Here is a 23894-nt window from a genome sequence, read left to right as displayed (position 1 = left end):
TGTTGAGTGAAACATGTTTGTCTTTTGCCAGCAGCTGTGTTCCAGCACCGGAAGGAAGGAAGTAATGACATTTCAGCACCGACATCCAGACAATCGAATTCCCTCTGTAACGTTATCAACCTATTACCGAGGAAAAGGACACCAAAGGTGTGTATGGTTACAATCAGAAGTTCATTTATTTATATATTTCGAGATACAGCGTGGAACAGGCCCTTCTGGCACTTTGAGCTGTGATGCCCAGCAACCCACCAACATAACCCCAGCCTAGTCACAGGACTGTTAACAATGATGCACTAGTCTGTTAACCGGTATGTCTTTGGACAGTGGGAGACCGGGGCACCCGGAGGAAACCCCCACACATACAGGAAGGAACACATAGACTTGCTGACACAGGATGCTGGAATTGAACTTTGAACGTTGAGCTCCGATGCCCCAAGGTGTAGTAGCATCATGGTAATCGCCTCACTCTCGTGGCCCCAGTAGTCGTTTTGCAGCAATACATAAAAATAAATTACTGAAAGTTACAAAAATAAACGAATTGTGCAAAAGTGGAATAACGAGTTAGCTTCAGGATCAGGTTCAATATCACAGGCCCACGTTGTGAAAAGTGTCGTTTTGCAGCAGCAGTACTTTGCAATATATAAAAATAGAAACCATGAATTACAATAATATATATAAAAAGTTAAATTAAACAAGTTGTGCAAAATGGGAGCAACAAAAATAGTGAGGCAGTGTAATGGGTTCCTTGTCCATTCCGAAATCTTTTGGAAGAGGGGAAGAAACTGTTCCTGAAGCATTGAGTGTGTGTCTTCAGGCTCCTGTACCTCCTACCTGATGGTAGCAATGAGAAGAGGGCAGGTCCTGGGATATTCATGGGTTTATGGACAATTCAGAAATCTGCTGGTAGAGGAAAGCAACTGCTTCTAAAATGTTGAATGTGGGTCTTCAGGCTCCTGTACCACCTCTCCAATAGCTCCAACAAGAAGCGAGCAGATCCCAAATGGTGAGGGTATTGAATGAGGGTTGTCTCCTTTTTGAGGCATTGTTTCATGAAGATGGTCTTACGGAGTGCTTTGCTACCTGTCAATGCCTTTTGGAGGCTCAGTCAGTGTTTGAAGGGTAGAGAAGGGGAAACAAACTCCTGGATCTAGTTGTACAATGAATGAGAATCAGGTTTATTATCACTGATGAAATGTATTTTTTGTGCAGTACATAGGAATACCCTAGAGCAAAGAAGATTGAAGGAAGATTTGACAGAGGAAGACAAAGTTATGAGGGGTATAGATAGGTAAATGCAAGCAGGGCTTTTCCACTGTGGTTGGGTGAGACTATAACTAGAGGTCATGGGTCAAGGGTGAAAGGGGAACCATTTAAGGGGAACCTGAGGGGGAACTTCTTCACTCAGAGGGTAGTGAGAGTGTGGAACAAGCTGCCAGCAGAAGTGGTGGATGTGTGCTTGATTTCAACACTTCAGAGAAATTTTTGATAAGAAGGTATGAAGGTTTATGGTTGGTGCAGGTCAATGAGACTAGGCAAGTTAATAGTTTAGCATTGATCTGATGGGGTAATGGGCCTGTTTCTGTGCTGCAGTGTGGTATGACTCTAAATTACTTTACAGCTAATAGAGTGCTATTACAAACTAACGGACTGAGTGTTTCCTTCTGGAATTCTTCACATCCGGAATAATGTTCCTGCATTGGGATTGGGATTGTCTGGCTAAGTAGTGAGGAAGAGAAGATCTTGGGAGGGGAGGGTCTTTGCAGGCATCCGATCTGTGTGGGTACCACACCTTGGAGACGTCCAGTCTGTGTGGGTGGCACGTTTTACGCTATGTCCTTGCAGATGTCCGGTGGGAGCCACGGTTTGATGCTTTACTTCTTGACCACAGGAAAAGAAAAGTGAGGATAAAGATGGAGCGAGCAAGCGGCGGAAGAAGGCTGTCACAGACTGGCAGGAGGTGAGTGAAGCAATGTCTGTACCGTTGTGTCAGGAGGGGGTGGACACTCCGTCACTGCACAATCTCTGGCCCACTCTGGATAGGGTGGGCTCCACCCCTGTTATCTGTCTATCCATCTGTCCATCACGGGACAGGCTGTTCCGGCCCAACAAACCGTGCTGCCTGGCAACTCATCAATTTAACCCTAGCCTAATTACAGGATAATTTACGATGACCATTTAACCTAATAACTGGTACGTCATTGGATTGTGGGAGGAAACTGGAGCACCTGGAGGAAACCCATGTGTTAACACTCAAACAACAAAGACAAGTTTTCTTTTCGTTGAAACAACTTTACTTTCTCTGTCTAGTTCAATATGTGAAAGCCACCATCTTCTTCCCCGCAATCCCCATCCACCCCTCGTGCGCTTGCCAAGTCAATTCTTACAGAGCTTAACACCACGCAGTCACAGCGAGAACATACAAACTCCCCACAGGCAGTGGCAGAATTGAATTCTGAGCTCCAACACCCTAAGCTGGAACAGGGCTGTGCTAACATCTAGGCTATCATGTTCCTTCCCAACCTCCAGGGAGAGAGATGGGTGTGGGGAGTGTTTTACAGAGAAGCTGTACAAGATGTTGTTGTGGCTGAAATTAGAGTATTGCAAGCTGTTCTGGTCACCCACCTACAGGAGAGATATCAATAAACTTGCAAGACTGCAGAGAAAATGTTGTTAGGTCTTAAGGAGCTGAGTTATAGGGAAAGATTGAATAGGTTAGGTCTTTATTCCCTAGAATGTAGAAGACTGATTTATTCCCTGGAGAACGAGGGGAGATCTTATAGATGTATACAAATTTATGATGGGTATAGATATAGGAAATACAAGTGGGTTGTTCCACTGGGGTTGGATGAGACTAGAACTAGAGGTCATAAGTTTGGAGTGAAAGGTGAAATATTTCAGTGGAACTACTTCATTCAGAGAGGGGTAAGAGTTTTGAACAAGCTGCCAGTGGTGCAGGTTCGATTGCAACATTTAAGAGGAGTTTGGGTAGGTACATAGATGGGAGGGGGTATGGATGTCTATGGTTCCATGTAGGTAGATGGGACAGGGCAGAAGCCCAGATCAGTGCAGACTAGATGGGCCAAAGGGTCTGTTTCTGCACCAAAGTATTCTATGACTCTGTAAATGGAAAGCAAATAACTTTGGAGAGTTGTCAGACAGGAAGTATTTGTGAACATGGGTGAGGAATTTATCAAGTCTTACCACATGGAGACTGGCCCCTTTGGCCCACCAGGTTCTGGAGGAGGCTGAAGAATGGGGTTGAACGGGATAATAAATCAGCCATGATGGAGCAGATTCAATGGGCTGAATGGTCTGATTCTGCTCCTGTGCCTTATGGTCTTATGGTCTCTCCAAGCAGGCTGCAGATCGCAAGAATGACAGGAGTGCAGCAAAGGATGTGGTCAACCACAACAAGGTCAAATCAATGGCGAGCCAGTTACTGGCCAAGTTCGAGGAGAACGCGCCAAGCACGTCGCTGCAGAGACAGGTGAGGAACAGGCCCTCAGGCCCCTACTGAAACCCTCCCCCCTCCTGCCGTTGGGGATGTGTGTATCACACAATCGTTCCAGTCTCTGCAGGAGAGAGTGGCTTGGTTTGGATGGGAGGAGCGGGCTCCCATTGTATCCCGTGCTGGTGTCGGTGCGATTCCATTAGCTGGTTGCCAAGGTTGGCCCATCAGTTAATCTGTGGATCCAGTACAACTGAACTTTGACTGATTCCTGGATCCAGTACACATCGCTGAGGTTGTAATGGGCCGTCAATGGTGGTAATTAATGATGAGAATTGAGTATCGATGTATCGGTACTGATGTATTAATATTGGTTTACTATTGTCACATGTACGGAGATACAGTGAGAAGCTTGTCTTGCACAATGTTCATACAGATCATATCATTACACAGTCCATGAGGGTAAAACAAGGGAAAACCAACAGAATGCAGATCAAATGGTCACAGTTACAGAGAGGGTGCGGTACCGGTAAACAATAAATTGCAAAGTCGTATTGAGATTGATTGTGAGCTCAGGAGTCCATCTTATCGAACAAGAGCTGGATTCTACGTCGGATAACAGTGGCATACAAGCTCTCCTTGAGCCTGGGGGGAATGTGCTTTCAGCCTTTTGGATCTTTTGCTTGATGGCAGAGGGGAGAAGAGAGGATGTCTGAGGCAGGTAAGGGTTTTAATTACGCTGGCTGCTCTGCTGAGACAGTGAGGCTGATTTCTGTGATGTGCTGATCTGTGTCCACAGCTTTCTTCACTTTCTTGTGGTAACGATGTGTATATTCAAACCTTTGTATCTCTTCCTGATGGAAGTGGGGGAGAATGATAGGGGTGAGGAGTTGGCTGCCCTGAGAGGTAGGATAAAGACTGTCCTTGAGCCTGAAGATGTGTGTGTTCAAGTGTTTGTATCTTCTGCCCAATGCAAGATGGGGGGTGTGGGGAGAGAGCTGTGAGGGGTTTTGGATTGTGTTGGCAGTGAGGAAGGTGGGAGACTTGTGAGCTGAGTTGAGTGCGTTGCAGAGGGGTGTGAAGCTGGTGGTGGCATGAGTGAATACTTGAACCTCAGGAGCCTCCACTGAAGGTTTCCATGGCACCATCGCAACTTCAGTGCTCAGATACCATGTCGTTTGCAAGGTAGCATTCAACTCTGAATCACTCTGTCTGCATTCTCTAAACTGTTGATATCTGAGTACCTTGTGCTTAAAGTCACCAATTCTCTCCTTTCTCCTCTTTCTTCATCTCTTCCTCTCTCTTGTCTGTCCGGTGAGGGACAGGTGCCTTCCTGTGTAATGAAATCTTCATCACCCGTTATGCCTGAGTGTCACGTGAACCCTCGCTTCCTTAACTCCCGGGACCAGACAGGATCTGACCTCTGCTCACGACCCAGACAGGTATGACGATGAGTGTCACTGCTTTGTCGTGCAGATAACGATGAGAGTAAATGAGTAGACACCCGTTGGCACCTTGGGCTTTGATTTATTGTTGTCATGTGGATGGCGATACAGTGAGAAGCTTGTCTTGTGTACTGTCCATACAGATCAGATCACTACACAGTGCACAAGGGAAAACAATGACAGAATGCAGGATAAAGTGTTACAGCTACAGAGAGAGCGCAGCGCAGGTAAATAATAACGTGCAGATCAGAATGAGACAGACTGAGGTCAAGAGTCTGTATTATGCTGGGGGACCATTCAGTCACCCTATAACAGCGGGATTGAAGCTGTACTTGAGCCTGGGGGGGATGTGCCTTCAGGCTTTAGTATCTTTCACCTGAAGGGAGAAGGTGAAAAGAGAGGGTGGGGGGGGGGGTCGTTGATTATGCCGGCTGCTTTACTGAGGCAGTGAGAGTGTAGAGAGAGTCCATGGAGGGGAGTCTGGTTTCTGTGAGGTGCTGAGCTGTGTCCACACCCTATGCAGTTACCTGTGGTCACACACAGAGCAGCTGCCGTACCAAACTGTGAGACATCCAGATAGGATGTACATAGTGTATTGGTAAACGTTGGTAAGGGTTAGTTGGGGGGGGTGCTGGAGGGGTTGATGCCACATTTCTTTAGTCACCCGAGGTCACTGCTAGCTTTGTAATTACTCCCATTGAGTTTGTTCATTCGTTATGTGCTGTGCGGTATGACATGGGCTATTATCCTCTCATGACCATCAGCGTGCTTGGCAATTTTTCTACAGAAGTGGTTTGCCATTACCTTCTTCTGGGCAGTGTCTTTACAAGAAGGGTGACCCCAGCCATTATCAATACTCTTCAGAGGTTGTCTGCCTGCTGTCAGTGGTCACGTAACTAGGACTTGTGATGTGTACCAGCTGCTCATACGACCATCCATCACCTCCCATGGCTTCACGTGACCCTGATCGGGGGCTAAGCAGGTGCTACACCTTGCCCAAGGGTGACCTGCAGGCTAGCAGAGGGAAGGAGTGTAACCCTGAGGCTCCATCCATCACAAGCAGATAGTGACAAGACCAGAACTGGCAGGGGGACTCCTATTCAAAGCTAAAGACTGCTCGTCATGGTTTGCAGCCTTCAGTGATCACACAGGTTCAAGATACAAGCAAAGTGAAACCCTGAATGTAGCCGAGCAGAATGAATCATTTGAAACAGAGTTTATAGTTTTTACTCATTGGTACAAGTTCAAGTTCACTATTGTTTAACTGCATGTATACAGCCAAACAAAACAATATTCTCCCCAACCTGGTGCACAACACAGTACATATAACACACACACACACAATACATAAAGCAATATTACCACTAATAAATTAGCAAATAATAAGGTGCATTTATGATAAGTTAGAAAGTAAACAATCTAATATTACCGACAATTCATATAGAACGGTGCCACGGTAGTGTAGCAGTTAGCATGTCGCTATTCCATCTCCAGGAGTCAGAGTTCAATTCTGATGTCACTTGTAAGGAGTCTCTGTATGTCCTTCCTGCGTGGGTTTCCTCCGGGTGCTCTGGTTTCCTCCCGCAGTCCAAAGACAAGTAGGTTAATTGCTCATTGTAAATTGTCCCGTGATTACGTGAGGGTAAATGGAGGTTCCTGGGCTGGTGTGGCTCGAAGGGCCTGTCCTGTGCTGTATCTCTAAATAAATAAATACGTAACGAGACCTGGGTGGTGGCCGGGAGTTTGCTCACTGCAGGAAGAATCTGTTTCCCATCCTGACAGCTCTTGTCCTAAGGCTACATTACTTCCAGCTTATCAGTAGTGGGTGAGATTGTTGGACGGAAGAATATTTCTGTTTGTTGGATAAAATATTAGTGGGATCAGCATTTGTCAATTAGAAAACTTGCCTGTTTTCGGACTCAAACATTGAAGGTGAAGTTGTCGAAGGTCAGATGATGTCTTTAATTTTAAATCCAGAATGTGATGGTGAATTTGCAATTTCCTCAATCTTTTCTGTTTACATTACAATGTTTGCAAAAGGATTGTTAATGACAGCACTGCTATAATTAGGCTCCCGACAGGCAATTCAGTTCCCTTAAATTATCCCCTTTCCTGTTTGAAATTCCAGCGTGTGCAATATACCAGAGACTGCCCATGTAAAATCAAAAGCTCTGCATGATGCCTCTGAGTATTTTCTGGGATCACCAATTTCATGTGCAGCTTCAATATCCCCCGTCTCATGCATGTGTTCCTGTCGCTCTCAGGTGACAGTGGCCAGAGAAGGCAGGTGATGCAGTGAGTTCAACCCTGCTGTCTGTGCGGAGTTGGTACATTCTCCCTTTGACAGCATGGGTTTCCCACCAGGTGCTCCAGTTCCCTCCCATGTCCCAACTCCTCACGGATCAGGATTGAACACCACTGAGAGTGTCTCACCCGGCTGCATCATGGCGTGGTACACGAAATGCAAGGCATCCGAGACAAGGAGATCAGTAACAAATGACCCATTTGTGACCCTTACTGGGAACGTTCTAGAGGCAGGATCCCTACCACCCAGCCCACAATCATTTTGACCCAGTACCGTCAGGAAGGAGATACAGGAGTGTCAGGACTAGGACTGGGTGACAGCTTCTTCCCTCAGGCTGTGAGACTAATGAATACCCTGCCCCCACTGAGATCTCGTCACTAGGACAGCGAGCTGTTGACTATTCGTACGTGCTGCAGTTCACTGCATGCATTTTGAATTATATCTTATTAACGTGTGGTGTTATTTTGGTTTATGTGCTGTGTGTGATATATGTGGGTGCACCGTGGTCCAGGGGAATGTTGTTTCATTCGGTTGTACAGTCAGGTGACAGTGAGTTAGGGTCTGTGAGGCAGTGAGGAAACGGCTCCCCCAGCTGACTCACTTGCTTTCTACAGAGCCCAAGCCTGGCCAATCAAGTAAGCAGTCTGCACTGATGAAGATGCAAGTGTTTGAAATGATGGCGTTCAATTTCAAATTAGCAGTGAGCTGTGCACCCGCTGTGTTCTGTCTGTGTTACGTATAGCAGTACAGGCCCTTCTGCCCTCAATGTTGTGCCAACTTTATAACCTCGTCTAAGATCAATCTCACCCTTCCCTCACACAGAGCCCTCCATTTTTCCATCATCCATGTGTCTAAGAGTCGTGTAAATGCTCCAGTGTATCTGCCTCTACCATCACCCTGGTGGCCATTCCATGCACCCTCCACTCTGTAAAAAAAAGCTAATGCCTACACCATCTTATACTTTCCTCCAATCACCTTTAAATGATTCCTCCTTGTATTAGCCATTTCTGCCCTGGGAAAATGTCTCTGGCTATCCACTCTATCTATGCTTCTTATCATCTTGTACATCTCTATTAAATCAGTCACCTCTCATTCTCCTCCTCTCCAAAAACAAAAGGCCTAGCATGCCCAACCTATCTTCATTAGACATGCTCACTAATCCAGGCAGCATCCTGGTAAATCTCTTCTGCACTCTCTCTAAAGCTTCCACATCCTTCCTATAATGAAATGAATGCAGTATTCTAAGTGTGGTCCAGCCAGGGTTTTAAAGAGCTGCAACATTACCTCACAACTCTAAAACTCTATGTCATGACTAATGATATGCCTTCTTAACCACCCTATCAACTTAAGTGGCAACTTAGAGGGATCTATGGATGGGACCCCAAGATTCCCCTATTCTACTATACTTTCAAGAATCCTCCCATTAACCCCGTACTCTGCCTTCAAATTCCACCTTCCGATGTGAATCACTTCACACTTTGCTGGACCAAACTCCATCTGCCACTTGTCAGCCCAGCTCTGCATCCTATCAGTGTCCCATTGTAACCTACAGCAATGTTTTATACTGTCCCCAACACCACCAGCCTTCATCTTCAACCCTTCCACTTCTACATCCAAGTCACTTATAACATTCACAAAGAGCAGAGATCCCTGTGGAACAGCCCTGGTCCCCGACCTCCAAGCAGAATATGCTCCATCTACTACCAGACCCTAACTTCTGTGGGCAAGCCAATTCTGAATCCACACAGTCAGATTTCCCTGGATCCCATGCCTCCTGACATTCCTAATGAACCTCCCATGGGGAACCTTATCAAGTGCCTTACTGAAATCCGTATACACTGCATCCACTACGCTACCTTCGTCAATGTGCTATGTCACATCCTCAAAGAGTTCAGTCAGTCTCGTGAGGCTGTAATTACCCCTCACGAAGCCATTCTGACTAGCCCTATCAGACTATGTTTCTCCAAAAGCTCATAAATCCTGTGTGTGTAACCCCTCTCCAGTAGTTTGCCCACCACTGATGTAAGACTCACTGGTCTATGATTCCCAGCGTCAGTACTCTCACCTTACTTAAATAACGTAATAACATTTGCCACCTCCTGTGGCCAATGAGGAAGCAAAGATCGTTGTCAGAGGCAATGTTCTGTCTGTTACTGCCACGTTTGGTCTGTGCTCCTGTGTTCTGTCTGCCTGCACCCTTCTGTTGGCCAACAGGCCTCTGTCTTGACCTGTGCTTCCGGGGACAACTGCCTGGCGCCTGCTGCTACCTTCCTGCTGAAGATTTGGTGAAGCGTCCAGGTACCGCTCACGGGGTCACCTGTTGTGTTTTGCCTGGCAGTCTGACCTTGCGGCCAGCGCTGACCACGTGATCAGAGAGGCCAAGTCCATCAGGATGGCCGAGAGCCAGGCGGGGCTGACCAAGCGGCTGTCAGTGACTCCTCATTCTGCTCTTGCTCTCTCCGGTGTCCTGCAACGCCTTCAGCGTCTGGAGGAGACCCTCGAACAGGTGATGAACTGCTGGTACTCTCTCCTCCCTTTGACACACGCTGTCTCTCAGTCCATACACAGACAGTCAGTCTCTCCTCCCCTTGACACACGCTATCTCTCAGTCCGTACACAGACAGTCAGTCTCTCCTCCCCTTGACACACTCTGTCTCTCAGTCCGTACACAGACAGTCAGTCTCTCCTCCCCTTGACACACGCTGTCTCTCAGTCCGTACACAGTCAGTCTCTCCTCCCCTTGACACACGCTGTCTCTCAGTCCGTACACAGACAGTCAGTCTCTCCTCCCCTTGACACACGCTGTCTCTCAGTCCGTACACAGACAGTCAGTCTCTCCTCCCCTTGACACACTCTGTCTCTCAGTCCGTACACAGACAGTCAGCCTCTCCTCCCCTTGACACACTCTGTCTCTCAATCCGTACACAGTCAGTCTCTCCTCCCCTTGACACACGCTGTCTCTCAGTCCGTACACAGTCAGTCTCTCCTCCCCTTGACACACGCTGTCTCTCAGTCCGTACACAGACAGTCAGTCTCTCCTCCCCTTGACACACTCTGTCTCTCAGTCCGTACACAGTCAGTCTCTCCTCCCCTTGACACACTCTGTCTCTCAGTCCGTACACAGACAGTCAGTCTCTCCTCCCCTTGACACACGCTGTCTCTCAGTCCGTACACAGACAGTCAGTCTCTCCTCCCCTTGACACACGCTGTCTCTCAGTCCGTACACAGACAGTCAGTCTCTCCTCCCCTTGACACACTCTGTCTCTCAGTCCGTACACAGTCAGTCTCTCCTCCCCTTGACACACGCTGTCTCTCAGTCCGTACACAGACAGTCACACTCCTTCCCTTGACACATGCTGTCTCTCAGTCCGTACACAGACAGTCAGTCTCTCCTCCCCTTGACACACGCTGTCTCTCAGTCCGTACACAGTCAGTCTCTCCTCCCCTTGACACACGCTGTCTCTCAGTCCGTACACAGACAGTCAGTCTCTCCTCCCCTTGACACACGCTGTCTCTCAGTCCGTACACAGTCAGTCTCTCCTCCCCTTGACACACGCTGTCTCTCAGTCCGTACACAGTCAGTCTCTCCTCCCCTTGACACACGCTGTCTCTCAGTCCGTACACAGTCAGTCTCTCCTCCCCTTGACACGCGCTGTCTCTCAGTCCGTACACAGACAGTCAGTCTCTCCTCCCCTTGACACACGCTGTCTCTCAGTCCGTACACAGACAGTCAGTCTCTCCTCCCCTTGACACGCGCTGTCTCTCAGTCCGTACACAGACAGTCAGTCTCTCCTCCCCTTGACACACGCTGTCTCTCAGTCCGTACACAGACAGTCAGTCTCTCCTCCCCTTGACACACGCTGTCTCTCAGTCCGTACACAGACAGTCAGTCTCTCCTCCCCTTGACACACGCTGTCTCTCAGTCCGTACACAGACAGTCAGTCTCTCCTCCCCTTGACACACGCTGTCTCTCAGTCCGTACACAGTCAGTCTCTCCTCCCCTTGACACACTCTGTCTCTCAGTCCGTACACAGACAGTCAGTCTCTCCTCCCCTTGACACACGCTGTCTCTCAGTCCGTACACAGACAGTCAGTCTCTCCTCCCCTTGACACACGCTGTCTCTCAGTCCGTACACAGTCAGTCTCTCCTCCCCTTGACACACTCTGTCTCTCAGTCCGTACACAGACAGTCAGTCTCTCCTCCCCTTGACACACGCTGTCTCTCAGTCCGTACACAGACAGTCAGTCTCTCCTCCCCTTGACACACGCTGTCTCTCAGTCCGTACACAGACAGTCAGTCTCTCCTCCCCTTGACACAAGCTGTCTCTCAGTCCGTACACAGTCAGTCTCTCCTCCCCTTGACACGCGCTGTCTCTCAGTCCGTACACAGACAGTCAGTCTCTCCTCCCCTTGACACACTCTGTCTCTCAGTCCGTACACAGACAGTCAGTCTCTCCTCCCCTTGACACACTCTGTCTCTCAGTCCGTACACAGACAGTCAGCCTCTCCTCCCCTTGACACACTCTGTCTCTCAGTCCGTACACAGTCAGTCTCTCCTCCCCTTGACACACGCTGTCTCTCAGTCCGTACACAGACAGTCAGTCTCTCCTCCCCTTGACACACTCTGTCTCTCAGTCCGTACACAGACAGTCAGTCTCTCCTCCCCTTGACACACTCTGTCTCTCAGTCCGTACACAGACAGTCAGTCTCTCCTCCCCTTGACACACTCTCTCTCAGTCCGTACACAGACAGACAGTCTCTCCTCCCCTTGACACACTCTGTCTCTCAGTCCGTACACAGACAGTCAGTCTCTCCTCCCCTTGACACACTCTGTCTCTCAGTCCGTACACAGACAGTCAGTCTCTCCTCCCCTTGACACACTCTCTCTCAGTCCGTACACAGACAGACAGTCTCTCCTCCCCTTGACACACGCTGTCTCTCAGTCCGTACACAGACAGTCTCTCCTCCCCTTGACACACTCTGTCTCTCAGTCCATACACAGACAGACAGTCTCTCCTCCCCTTGACACACGCTGTCTCTCAGTCCGTACACAGACAGTCAGTCTCTCCTCCCCTTGACACACGCTGTCTCTCAGTCCGTACACAGTCAGTCTCTCCTCCCCTTGACACACTCTGTCTCTCAGTCCGTACACAGACAGTCAGTCTCTCCTCCCCTTGACACACGCTGTCTCTCAGTCCGTACACAGACAGTCAGTCTCTCCTCCCCTTGACACACGCTGTCTCTCAGTCCGTACACAGTCAGTCTCTCCTCCCCTTGACACACTCTGTCTCTCAGTCCGTACACAGACAGTCAGTCTCTCCTCCCCTTGACACACGCTGTCTCTCAGTCCGTACACAGACAGTCAGTCTCTCCTCCCCTTGACACAAGCTGTCTCTCAGTCCGTACACAGTCAGTCTCTCCTCCCCTTGACACGCGCTGTCTCTCAGTCCGTACACAGACAGTCAGTCTCTCCTCCCCTTGACACACTCTGTCTCTCAGTCCGTACACAGACAGTCAGTCTCTCCTCCCCTTGACACACTCTGTCTCTCAGTCCGTACACAGACAGTCAGCCTCTCCTCCCCTTGACACACTCTGTCTCTCAGTCCGTACACAGTCAGTCTCTCCTCCCCTTGACACACGCTGTCTCTCAGTCCGTACACAGACAGTCAGTCTCTCCTTCCCTTGACACACTCTGTCTCTCAGTCCGTACACAGACAGTCAGTCTCTCCTCCCCTTGACACACTCTGTCTCTCAGTCCGTACACAGACAGTCAGTCTCTCCTCCCCTTGACACACTCTCTCTCAGTCCGTACACAGACAGACAGTCTCTCCTCCCCTTGACACACGCTGTCTCTCAGTCCGTACACAGACAGTCTCTCCTCCCCTTGACACACTCTGTCTCTCAGTCCATACACAGACAGACAGTCTCTCCTCCCCTTGACACACGCTGTCTCTCAGTCCGTACACAGACAGTCAGTCTCTCCTCCCCTTGACATACGCTGTCTCTCAGTCCGTACACAGACAGTCAGTCTCTCCTCCCCTTGACACACTCTGTCTCTCAGTCCGTACACAGACAGACAGTCTCTCCTCCCCTTGACACACTCTGTCTCTCAGTCCGTACACAGACAGTCAGTCTCTCCTCCCCTTGACATACGCTGTCTCTCAGTCCGTACACAGACAGTCAGTCTCTCCTCCCCTTGACACACTCTGTCTCTCAGTCCGTACACAGACAGACAGTCTCTCCTCCCCTTGACACACGCTGTCTCTCAGTCCGTACACAGACAGTCTCTCCTCCCCTTGACACACTCTGTCTCTCAGTCCGTACACAGACAGTCAGTCTCTCCTCCCCTTGACACACGCTGTCTCTCAGTCCGTACACAGACAGTCAGTCTCTCCTCCCCTTGACACACGCTGTCTCTCAGTCCGTACACAGACAGTCAGTCTCTCCTCCCCTTGACACACTCTGTCTCTCAGTCCGTACACAGACAGTCAGTCTCTCCTCCCCTTGACACACGCTGTCTCTCAGTCCGTACACAGACAGTCAGTCTCTCCTCCCCTTGACACACGCTGTCTCTCAGTCCGTACACAGACAGTCAGTCTCTCCTCCCCTTGACACAAGCTGTCTCTCAGTCCGTACACAGACAGTCAGTCTCTCCTCCCCTTGACACACGCTGTCTCTCAGTCCGTACACAGACAGTCAGTCTCTCCTCCCCTTGACACACGCTGTCTCTCAGTCCGTACACAGACAGTCAGTCTCTCCTCCCCTTGACACACGTTGTCTCTCAGTCCATACACAGTCAGTCTCTCCTCCCCTTGACACACGCTGTCTCTCAGTCCGTACACAGACAGTCAGTCTCTCCTCCCCTTGACACACGCTGTCTCTCAGTCCGTACACAGACAGTCAGTTTCTCCTCCCCTTGACACACGCTGTCTCTCAGTCCGTACACAGACGGTCAGACTCTCCTCCCCTTGACACACTCTGTCTCTCAGTCCGTACACAGTCAGTCTCTCCTCCCCTTGACACACGCTGTCTCTCAGTCCGTACACAGTCAGTCTCTCCTCCCCTTGACACACACTGTCTCTCAGTCCGTACACAGACAGTCAGTCTCTCCTCCCCTTGACACACGCTGTCTCTCAGTCCGTACACAGACAGTCAGTTTCTCCTCCCCTTGACACACGCTGTCTCTCAGTCCGTACACAGACGGTCAGACTCTCCTCCCCTTGACACACTCTGTCTCTCAGTCCGTACACAGTCAGTCTCTCCTCCCCTTGACACACGCTGTCTCTCAGTCCGTACACAGACAGTCAGTCTCTCCTCCCCTTGACACAAGCTGTCTCTCAGTCCGTACACAGACAGTCAGTCTCTCCTCCCCTTGACACACGCTGTCTCTCAGTCCGTACACAGACAGTCAGTCTCTCCTCCCCTTGACACACGCTGTCTCTCAGTCCGTACACAGACAGTCAGTCTCTCCTCCCCTTGACACACGTTGTCTCTCAGTCCATACACAGTCAGTCTCTCCTCCCCTTGACACACGCTGTCTCTCAGTCCGTACACAGTCAGTCTCTCCTCCCCTTGACACACGCTGTCTCTCAGTCCGTACACAGTCAGTCTCTCCTCCCCTTGACACACACTGTCTCTCAGTCCGTACACAGACAGTCAGTCTCTCCTCCCCTTGACACACGCTGTCTCTCAGTCCGTACACAGACAGTCAGTCTCTCCTCCCCTTGACACACTCTGTCTCACAGTTCGTACACAGACAGTCAGTCTCTCCTCCCCTTGACACACGCTGTCTCTCAGTCCGTACACAGACAGTCTCTCCTCCCCTTGACACACGCTGTCTCTCAGTCCGTACACAGACAGTCAGTCTCTCCTCCCCTTGACACACTCTGTCTCTCAGTCCGTACATAGACAGTCAGTCTCTCCTCCCCTTGACACACTCTGTCTCTCAGTCCGTAAACAGACAGTCAGTCTCTCCTCCCCTTGACACACGCTGTCTCTCAGTCCGTACACAGACAGTGAGTCTCTCCTCCCCTTGACACACTCTGTCTCTCAGTCTGTAAATAGACAATCGGTCTCCTTCCCACCCACCCCTGCTCTCACACACAGTCTGTACACAGACAGGCAGTCTCTCCTCCCCACTCTCACACACTCTCTGTCACACAGTCTGTCTCTCAGTCCGTACACAGGCAGGCAGTCTCTCTGCCTCCCCACTCCCCCATCATTCTCTCCTTCCCCCCGCACGCTCTTCCCCCCATCACCCCCCATCTCTCACCCCTCTCAACCCCCCCCCACACAACTTTTGTCCTCTTGCCTCCAGTGCTGTGCATTTCATACAGAACTCTGAGAAACTCCAACCAGCCTCAATTCCCTGACTTTCCCTGGAGTCTCGCAACTCTTTTCCTCTTTAAAATATTTACCCAGTTCTCTGTTGAATATGCTTCCCCTGCCCTTCCTGATTGCATAACTCACTGATTGAAAACATTTCCCCTTGTCTTCCCTCTGCTTCCCTTGTGGATTGCTTTAATTTGCCTCCTCTGATTGTCAACTCCGCTAGTGCTGCAAACATTCTCTCTTGATTTACCCCGTCCCAATGCCTCCAGAACCTTCTCCACTGTGGGAACTTGACCCGCCTGTCCCCTAGGTATTGTTGGATTGGCTGCCTGCCCCGTAACTCCAGGAGAGGGTGGACGCAAAGCACAGAGCCAGAGGTCACTGCGTTGCCCGACAGCAGACTCGTTGCATGCTCTGCACTGTGACGTCGGGCAGGTTTGCTCTGATGAGCTTAGAGTGAAGTGACACTTGCATGCTTGGGTAAATCTAAGACAGGTTCAAGGGAAGTTTAATGATTGTTTAAAGTTTAGCTTTATTCATCACATTGAACACACAGTGAGATGTTGTTCCTCTGAAGTTGTGTGGTGGTCTTGTGTTCCAAGCTGTGGGCTCACCCTCTCCCCCACTCCACCTGCTGCTGTTCTCCTTCCTGGTCTTGCTGTAACTTTTCTCTTGCTTTCCTCTCTTGCCCGGCACGACGCAGAGGAGGGCTCTGTCTCTGGCACAAGGTGAAGTTCCCTTTAGCAGGAAGAGCATTAAGGAACGAGGGGCTCACCTGACCGCACTCTTTGGGGGCAGGACCCTCAAGCAACAGGTCTGTACTCTCTGGACGTGTGTTCCTCTGTGTCTGAGCCGTTATGTTGATTTGAACAGTTCTTGACAGAGCCTCCCATGATGCCTGAACTACAAGCCAAAATATCCAGGTGCACAGCTTAAAGCACAGAGCAATCTGATGTTATTGGTGATTTTTGTGTTACGAGTCTGAGGTATAGGGATAAACTTGTTTTGCATGGTAAGGTAATAACAGAGTGCAGAGTAAAGTGTAACAGCTCCAGAGAAGGTGCAGCGCAGGTAGACAGTAATGTGCAGATTCACAAGAAGGTGGATTGAGGTTCAGAGTCTACCTTATTGGACTAAGAGGCTGCTGCATAGTCTTAAAACAATGGGATAGCAGCTGATCTGGAGTCCGTTCAGACTTTAATATCTTCTGCCCAATGGGGGGAGGAGTAAGAGAATACTCGGGGTCTTTGCTTATCTGGCTGTTTTACTGAGGCAGTGATCAGTGTAGATTGAGACCACAGAGGGGAGGTTGTTTTCTAAGGAGTGCAGAGCTGAGTCTACAACTCTCTGCAGTTTCTTGCAGTCACAGGCAGAGCAATTGCCATACCTAGCTGTGCTGTATCCAGACTGGATGCTTTCTCTGGTGTGTAAATGAAAATCAGTATCTGTGCTTTTTCTTACTGAGCAGCAGCACACACAGGAAGGGCAGAAGGGCCTCTCCACCAGTCAGTCCACATGTGAAGTAGACGGTGGTTGTCATATTTAGGGTGGACCAGGTCTCCATTGTCTCAATGATAACATTAGAAACACTACAAGTTGCTGAAAAGCTGAGTTAAAATCCAGAAAAGTGCTGGGAAATGCTCGTTAATATGAGAGATTCTGCAGACGCTGGAACTCCAGAGTAACACACACAGAATGCTGGAGGAACACAGCAGGTCAGGCAGCATCTATGAGGGAATAAACAGTCGATGTTTTGGGCTGAGACCCTCTGTCAGGACCTGTTTATTCATTTCCACAGATGCTGCCTGCCCTGCTGAGTTCCTCCAGCATTTTGTGTGTTACTCTGGATTTCCAGCAACTGCAGATTATCTCGTGTTCAGGAGTAATTAATCCTGATTTGCTCTTTGCATCGTTTCTATTCCTGCTTCTCTCGTTCACTCGTCTTTGCTCTTCTTTTCTCGGTTCCCTCCTGCACGTGCCATCGCGCCTTCATCCGCCGGTGGTAAAGCCAGCGCTATCAGACTCCATCTCATGCCGTCCCGTCTCAAGTGCTTGCTCCGCCCACAGCTGCTCCTCCACCACGCCTCCTGCTCTCCACCCTCCAACACAGGTACCAGCGAGCGCAGATCTCTTCACCCGCCTGCTGACTCATACTAACTTCAAGTGCACGTGGGTGCTCAAATTGAGAATGCCCTCATCTCCCGTGCTCAGTGATGGTTCTCTCTGGGTTAGTGACCTGTGGAAAGGGGACTTTGGCATTTCTAGAACACCTACTGCCTCCCCAGTGAGGAGCCGTGTGAAGGGTGGTGTCCTCATGTGGAAGAGGGGGGTCTCACGATCGATAATGTGAAAGAGATCGCATGGCTGGCTTTCCTGACGTTGCTGGAGAGGTGATATTGGCTGTGAGACGGTGGTTCATCAACACAAGCCTCCCCTCCAAACGCTGTTCATCTTCAGCTGTTCTGTCTGAGGGGCGGGGGGCTTTCCTCTGTACCTCCCCTCGTTTACTTCCCACTGTATGACCCATCCTCAGTACTGCTCCTCCCTCAGTGTCACCCCTCCCACAGTGTGACCCTCCCTCAGTGCCACCCCTCCCACAGTGTGACCCTCCCTCAGTACCACCCTTCCCACAGTGACCCTCCCTCAGTACCATCCCCTCCCACAGTGTGACCCTCCATCAGTACCATCCCCTCCCACAGTGTGACCCTCACTCAGTACCACCCCTCCCACAGTGTGACCCTCCATCAGTACCACCCCTCCCACAGTGTGACCCTCACTCAGTACCACCCCTCCCACAGTGTGACCCTCCCTCAGTACCTCCCCTCCCTCAGTGTGACACTCCCTCAGTGCTACAGCCCCCACAGTGTGACCCTCACTCAGTACCACCTCTCCCACAGTGTGACCCTCCCTCAGTACCTCCCCTCCCACAGTGTGACCCTCTATCAGTACCATCCCCTCCCACAGTGTGACCCTCTATCAGTACCATCCCCTCCCACAGTGTGACCCTCCCTCAGTGCCACCCCTCCCACAGTGTGACCCTCCAACAGCACCATCCCCTCCCACAGTGTGACCATCCATCAGTACCACCCCTCCCACAGTGTGACCCTCACTCAGTACCACCTCTCCCACAGTGTGACCCTCACTCAGTACCTCCCCTCCCACAGTGTGACCTATCAGTACCATCCCCTCCCACAGTGTGACCCTCCCTCAGTACCATCCCTCCCACAGTGAGACCCTCCATCAGTACCATCCCCTCCCACAGTGTGACCCTCCCTCAGTACCGTCCCTCCCAGTGTGACCCTCCCTCAGTACCTCCCCTCCCACAGTGTGACCCTCCCTCAGTACCACCTCTCCCACAGTGTGACCCTCACTCAGTACCACCCCTCCCACAGTGTGACCCTCCATCAGTACCACCCCTCCTACAGTGTGACCCTCACTCGGTACCACCCCTCCCAGTGTGACTCTCCCTCGGTACCACCCCTCCCACAGTGAGACCCTCCATCAGTACCATCCCCTCCCACAGTGTGACCTCTCTCAGTACCATCCCCTCCCACAGTGTGACCCTCACTCAGTACCACCTCTCCCACAGTGTGACCCGCCCTCAGTACCATCCCTCCCCCAGTGTGACCCTCCCTCAGTACCACCCTCCCCCAGTGTGACCCTCCCTCAGTACCATCCCTCCCCCAGTGTGACCCTCACTCGGTACCACCTCTCCCACAGTGTGACCCTCCCTCAGTACCATCCCTCCCACAGTGTGACCCTCACTCGGTACCACCCCTCCCACAGTGTGACCCTCCCTCAGTACCATCCCTCCCACAGTGTGACCCTCACTCGGTACCACCCCTCCCACAGTGTGACCCTCCCTCAGTATCACCCCCCCACAGTGTGACCCTCCCTCAGTATCACCCCCCCACAGTGTGACCCTCACTCAGTATCACCCCACCACGATGTGACCCTCCCTCATGAGGCTCTCTCTGCACCTACTCTCTTTCTTGGCTTTTTGGACGCCTGTTCTCTCTGGTTGGTCAGATACAGTTCAGGGTGTGGTTAGTAGTAATTAACTAGGTGCTGACACACATTTAATAAACAAGCTGAGGAATATTGTTAAAGGACCATTGGTATCGGACGTGAGAGTGAATCCTTCAGTCTACTTCTCCTGAACTCCAGCCCACAAATTTAACTATTTCCTCCCTCACTGTTGATCTCTCCCTCTGCTCTTCTCTTCTCTTCTCCTACCCTCCTGTTCCTGTCTCTGTTGGTCCGGGCAATATTATCTCCCCCCCCCCCCCCGAGATCAGGTACGTGATATCAGGGAGGCTGCCCTTCATTTGGAAAGGATGTTTCTCAGCAGAAACGATGAATCGAGGGTTCCGGCTGAGAAGACTGTGAAGGTGAGTGGGAGTTTGGTTCGGTGGTGCTGCAGATCTCCAATGATGTGAGGCTGAATTCATTGAGTCAAGTACCATGAAAACTTTCTTGTAGCAGCAACTCAGACACGTGGGTGCTGAGCACACACTGGCTGTAAATTATACAAGGCAGCAAAGAACTGCAAAACAGGACATTAGAAAGGCTCTCCGCTGATCAAGGTCAACCATGGATGTTGTGTCCTAGTTGTCCACATGATACCCAAGCCAGGGCAGTACGATATGGAGACAAGCAGCAGGCTTGGTAGCTGTGAGAAGATGGCATAGCCTGGGTCTTGGGAAACTTTGATAAATGCATTTCCACCAGTAGCTGGTGTCAGTAGTGGGAAGGGCTGTCTGTGATGTACCAGACTGTTTCCCTCAGTGCTACTTGTCCTGTCAAGCCTGTGAAAGACCAATCAAGATCTTCAGTTAGTCTCATTCCAACTCTCTCTCTCTTTCTCCCCCTGTCGAACGTTCGTGTTGATCTGATCCACCGGCCCTTTCAGTCCACATATCCTCGATCCAAGCATCTTACTGTGAAGATATGCTGGTTGGTACCTGTGATGTTTCCAAACATTTCGTGCTCCCCCCTCCAGCTTTTTTTGCCAACAACCTTCTATCTGTGGCCCTGATAACGTCTGGATGCTAATGATGTTCCAATGGATCTGTCATTTCAGACCTTATTGATTGTGTTCAGTCTCCCAGTAATTCCAAGACCAATATCTCCGATCTCTTCCCATTAACTGAAACCAAGGATCTTCTTCAGTTTAGAGATTTTTAGGGAATTGAAGCCAAATTGTGGGCTGCCAGAATCTGTACGTTGAGTGCTCTCTGTTCTCTCTGCTTGTAGACATCTTGTACCAAACCCTGTCCCTTGAGTGAAAATGGGAGCTCTCGATCTACAAACTCCAACCAGCGCTGTCACAGACAGGTAGACCTTGTGATGTGGATTGGCATGTTCAACTGTTGAGCCTTGACCAGTGCATGCATCTCTTTTCTTCACGTAGCATTTACCCATTGAGTGCGGACACACACGGACGTGGACACGTGTGCACGCGGACAGACACGTGGACACATGGATAATCTTTGTTTTAGATATACAAATAGAGAGGTATTATCCAAGTGTGCCAATATTTCAACTTCTTGAGGGACTGAATTATAGGGAGAAGTTGGACAGGCAAGGACTTTACTCCTTGAGGTGTGGGAGATTAAGAGTGACCTTTGAGATGTATACGATTATGGCGGACATAGATGAATGAATGCACACAGTCTTTTTCTGGAGTGCATAGGTTGCGGGGAGAGGGAAGAGATTTAAGAGGAATTTGAGTGGCAGTGTTTTTACACAGAGGGTGGTAAGTGTACAGAATGAGGTGCCAGTGGAAGTGGTTGAGGCGGGTGCAATAACAACATTTAAAACCTGCTTGGACAGATACAACGATAGGAAAGGTTTAGAAGGTTACAGGCCCGACCTTGGCAAATGGGACTAACTGAGATGGGCCAACTTGGTTGTCATGGTCCATGTGAGCCCAAAGGGATTGCAACATTGAACAGGGCGGAGGGGGGAGTGCGGTTACAAACGGCCTTATTGTCTTTAGTGCAAAGAGTTAGTAGTCGAATCCACCCAATCCCATTCCGGAGCTGTCTTGCAATGATGAGGACTGAGGAATGCAGGTCTGGGCTCTGGACTGGTCCCCTACACTCTCTCTAACACTTTAATATCTAGGAGCAGAATAAGGCATGATGAAATTAAGAAGTGGATTCAATGGGCTGAATGGCCTAATTCTATGTCTATGGTCACTTGGCCCATCGAGTCTGCTCCGCCATTCCATCATGACTGATTTGGTATCCCTCTCAACCCCATTCTCCTGCCTTCTCCCCGTAGCCTTTGACACCCTGACTAATCATGAATCTATCAACCTCTGCCTTAAATATACCAAATGACTTGACCACAGACATCTGTAGCTATGAATTCCTCAAATTTACCTCCCTCTGGCCCAAGAAATTCCTCCTTATCTCTGTTCTAAGTGGACGTGCCTCTATTCTGAGCCTGCGCCCTCTGGTGTGAGACTCGTCCACGGTCAGTCAGTAGTTGGACAGGATTTGCTCTTGTATGAGAAAAATGAAATAGGAACTGGAGAAGTCTTTGCGCTGTTGTACCACTGAACAAGGGTGATTCAAAAAGAAAGAATCTCCGAATAAAAAGTGATGCGACAGACTGTAACGCCATAACAGCGACTGTTAGTCTCGCGTTCCACTGTGAGATGAGTGACGTCTCTCTGTCCCTTGTTAGTGAGAGAGAGAGAATGTGGCACATCAACCTTTTGGGTAAACAATAGTTTTTCTTGGCTGCAGATCATGGTCTGTCTTTGGGTGCTTTGGTTATCGCTTGGAGGGTGGCGGGCGCAGGCGCTTTTTGCTGAAATGGGCGGGGGGGGGGGGGCTTGGGGTTCCAACATTTCCTGTCAATCATTCTTCTTCTGTTTTTCGTGGATGTGAAGACAAGTAGAAACCCCATTTCCAGAAAAGTTGGGATATTTTCCAAAATGCAATAAAAACTAAAATCTGTGATATGTTAATTCACGTGAACCCTTATTTAACTGACTAAAGTACAAAGAAAAGATTTTCAATAGTTTTACTAACCAACTTAATTGTATTTTGTAAATATACACAAATTGAGAATTTGATGGCTGCAACACACTCAACAGAAGTTGGGACAGAGGCATGTTTACCATTGTGTTACATCATCTTTCCTTTCAATAATACTTTTTAATTGTTTTGGAACTGAGGATACTAATTGTAGTAGATTTGCAATTGGAAATTTTGTCCATTCTTGTTTGATATAAGACTTCAGCTGCTCAACAGTCCGTGGTCTCCGTTGTCTGATTCTCCTCTTCATGATGTGCCATACATTTTCAATAGGAGATAGATCTGGCAGCAGGTCAGTCAAGCACACGCACTCTGTGTCTACAAAGCCATGCTGTTGTAGCCCGTGCAGAATGTGGTCTGGCACTGTCCTGCTGAAATAAGCATGGACGTCCCGGGAAGAGACGTCGCCTTGGTGGCAACATATGTCTCTCTAAAATCCTATTATACACCTCGGAGTCAATGGTACCTTCACATACATGCAACTCACCCATGCTGTGGACACTGATGCACCCCCATACCATCACAGATGCTGGCTTTTGCACCTTTTGCTGATAACAATCAGGATGGTGGTTTTCATCTTTGGCACGGAGAACTCAACACCTGTTTATTCCAAAAACTAGCTGAAATGTGGACTCATCTGACCATAGCACACAGTTCCACAGTCTTTTGGTCCATCTGAGATGAGCTTGGGCCCAGAGAACTCGCCGGCGTTTCTGCATAGAGTTGATGTATGGCTTCCTCCTTGCGTAATACAGTTTCAAGTTGCATTTCTGGATGCAGCGACGGACTGTGTTAAGTGACAATGGTTTTCCGAAGTACTCCCGAGCCCAGGTGGCTATAATTGTCACAGTAGCATGACGGTTTCTTAGGCAGTGCCGCCTGAGGGCTCGAAGATCATGTGCATTCAACAGTGGTTTCCGACCTTACCCTTTATGCACTGAGATGTCTCTGAATTCTCTGAATCTTTTCACGATATTATGTACTGTAGATGTTGAAAGACCTAAATTCTCTGCAATCTTGCATTGGGAAATGTTCCTTTTGAACTGACTAACAATTCTCTCATGCATTTTGGCACAAAGGGGTGAGCCACGACCCATCCTTGCTTGCAAAGACTGAGCCTTTGATGGACGCTACTTTTATACCCAGTCATGATACCTCACCTGCTACCAATCAGCCTGCTTAATGTGGAGTCTTCCCAACCGGTGTTACTTGAATATTCTGTGCACTTTTCAATCTTATTTTAACTCTGTCCCAACTTTTGTTGAGTGTGTTACAGCCATCAAATTCTAAATTTGTGAATATTTACAAAATAC

The 23894-nt window shown here is 49.6% G+C and overlaps 1 protein-coding gene across 8 annotated transcripts in view; it reads left to right on the top strand.

Moving 5' to 3' along the window:
* LOC132397426 (F-actin-monooxygenase MICAL2-like) overlaps positions 1 to 23894 on the top strand; it is a 301318-nt gene that overhangs the window by 129898 nt on the left and 147526 nt on the right. For 3 of the 8 annotated variants that reach the window (XM_059976207.1, XM_059976208.1, XM_059976210.1), the window contains exons 14-16: positions 32 to 147; positions 1889 to 1957; positions 3356 to 3487. In XM_059976207.1, coding sequence (XP_059832190.1) covers positions 32 to 147; positions 1889 to 1957; positions 3356 to 3487 — 317 coding nt within the window. Of the gene's footprint in view, positions 1 to 31; positions 148 to 1888; positions 1958 to 3355; positions 3488 to 9536; positions 9705 to 15752; positions 16344 to 17537; positions 17640 to 20785; positions 20867 to 23894 lie in introns of those variants that run through there. The other 5 variants (XM_059976204.1, XM_059976203.1, XM_059976205.1 and 2 more) reach the window with 5 other exon arrangements.

This window comes from Hypanus sabinus, chromosome 7 (assembly GCF_030144855.1).
Source record: "Hypanus sabinus isolate sHypSab1 chromosome 7, sHypSab1.hap1, whole genome shotgun sequence".
NCBI classification, from domain to species: domain Eukaryota; kingdom Metazoa; phylum Chordata; class Chondrichthyes; order Myliobatiformes; family Dasyatidae; genus Hypanus; species Hypanus sabinus.
This window is presented reverse-complemented; position numbering and strand designations above follow the sequence as displayed.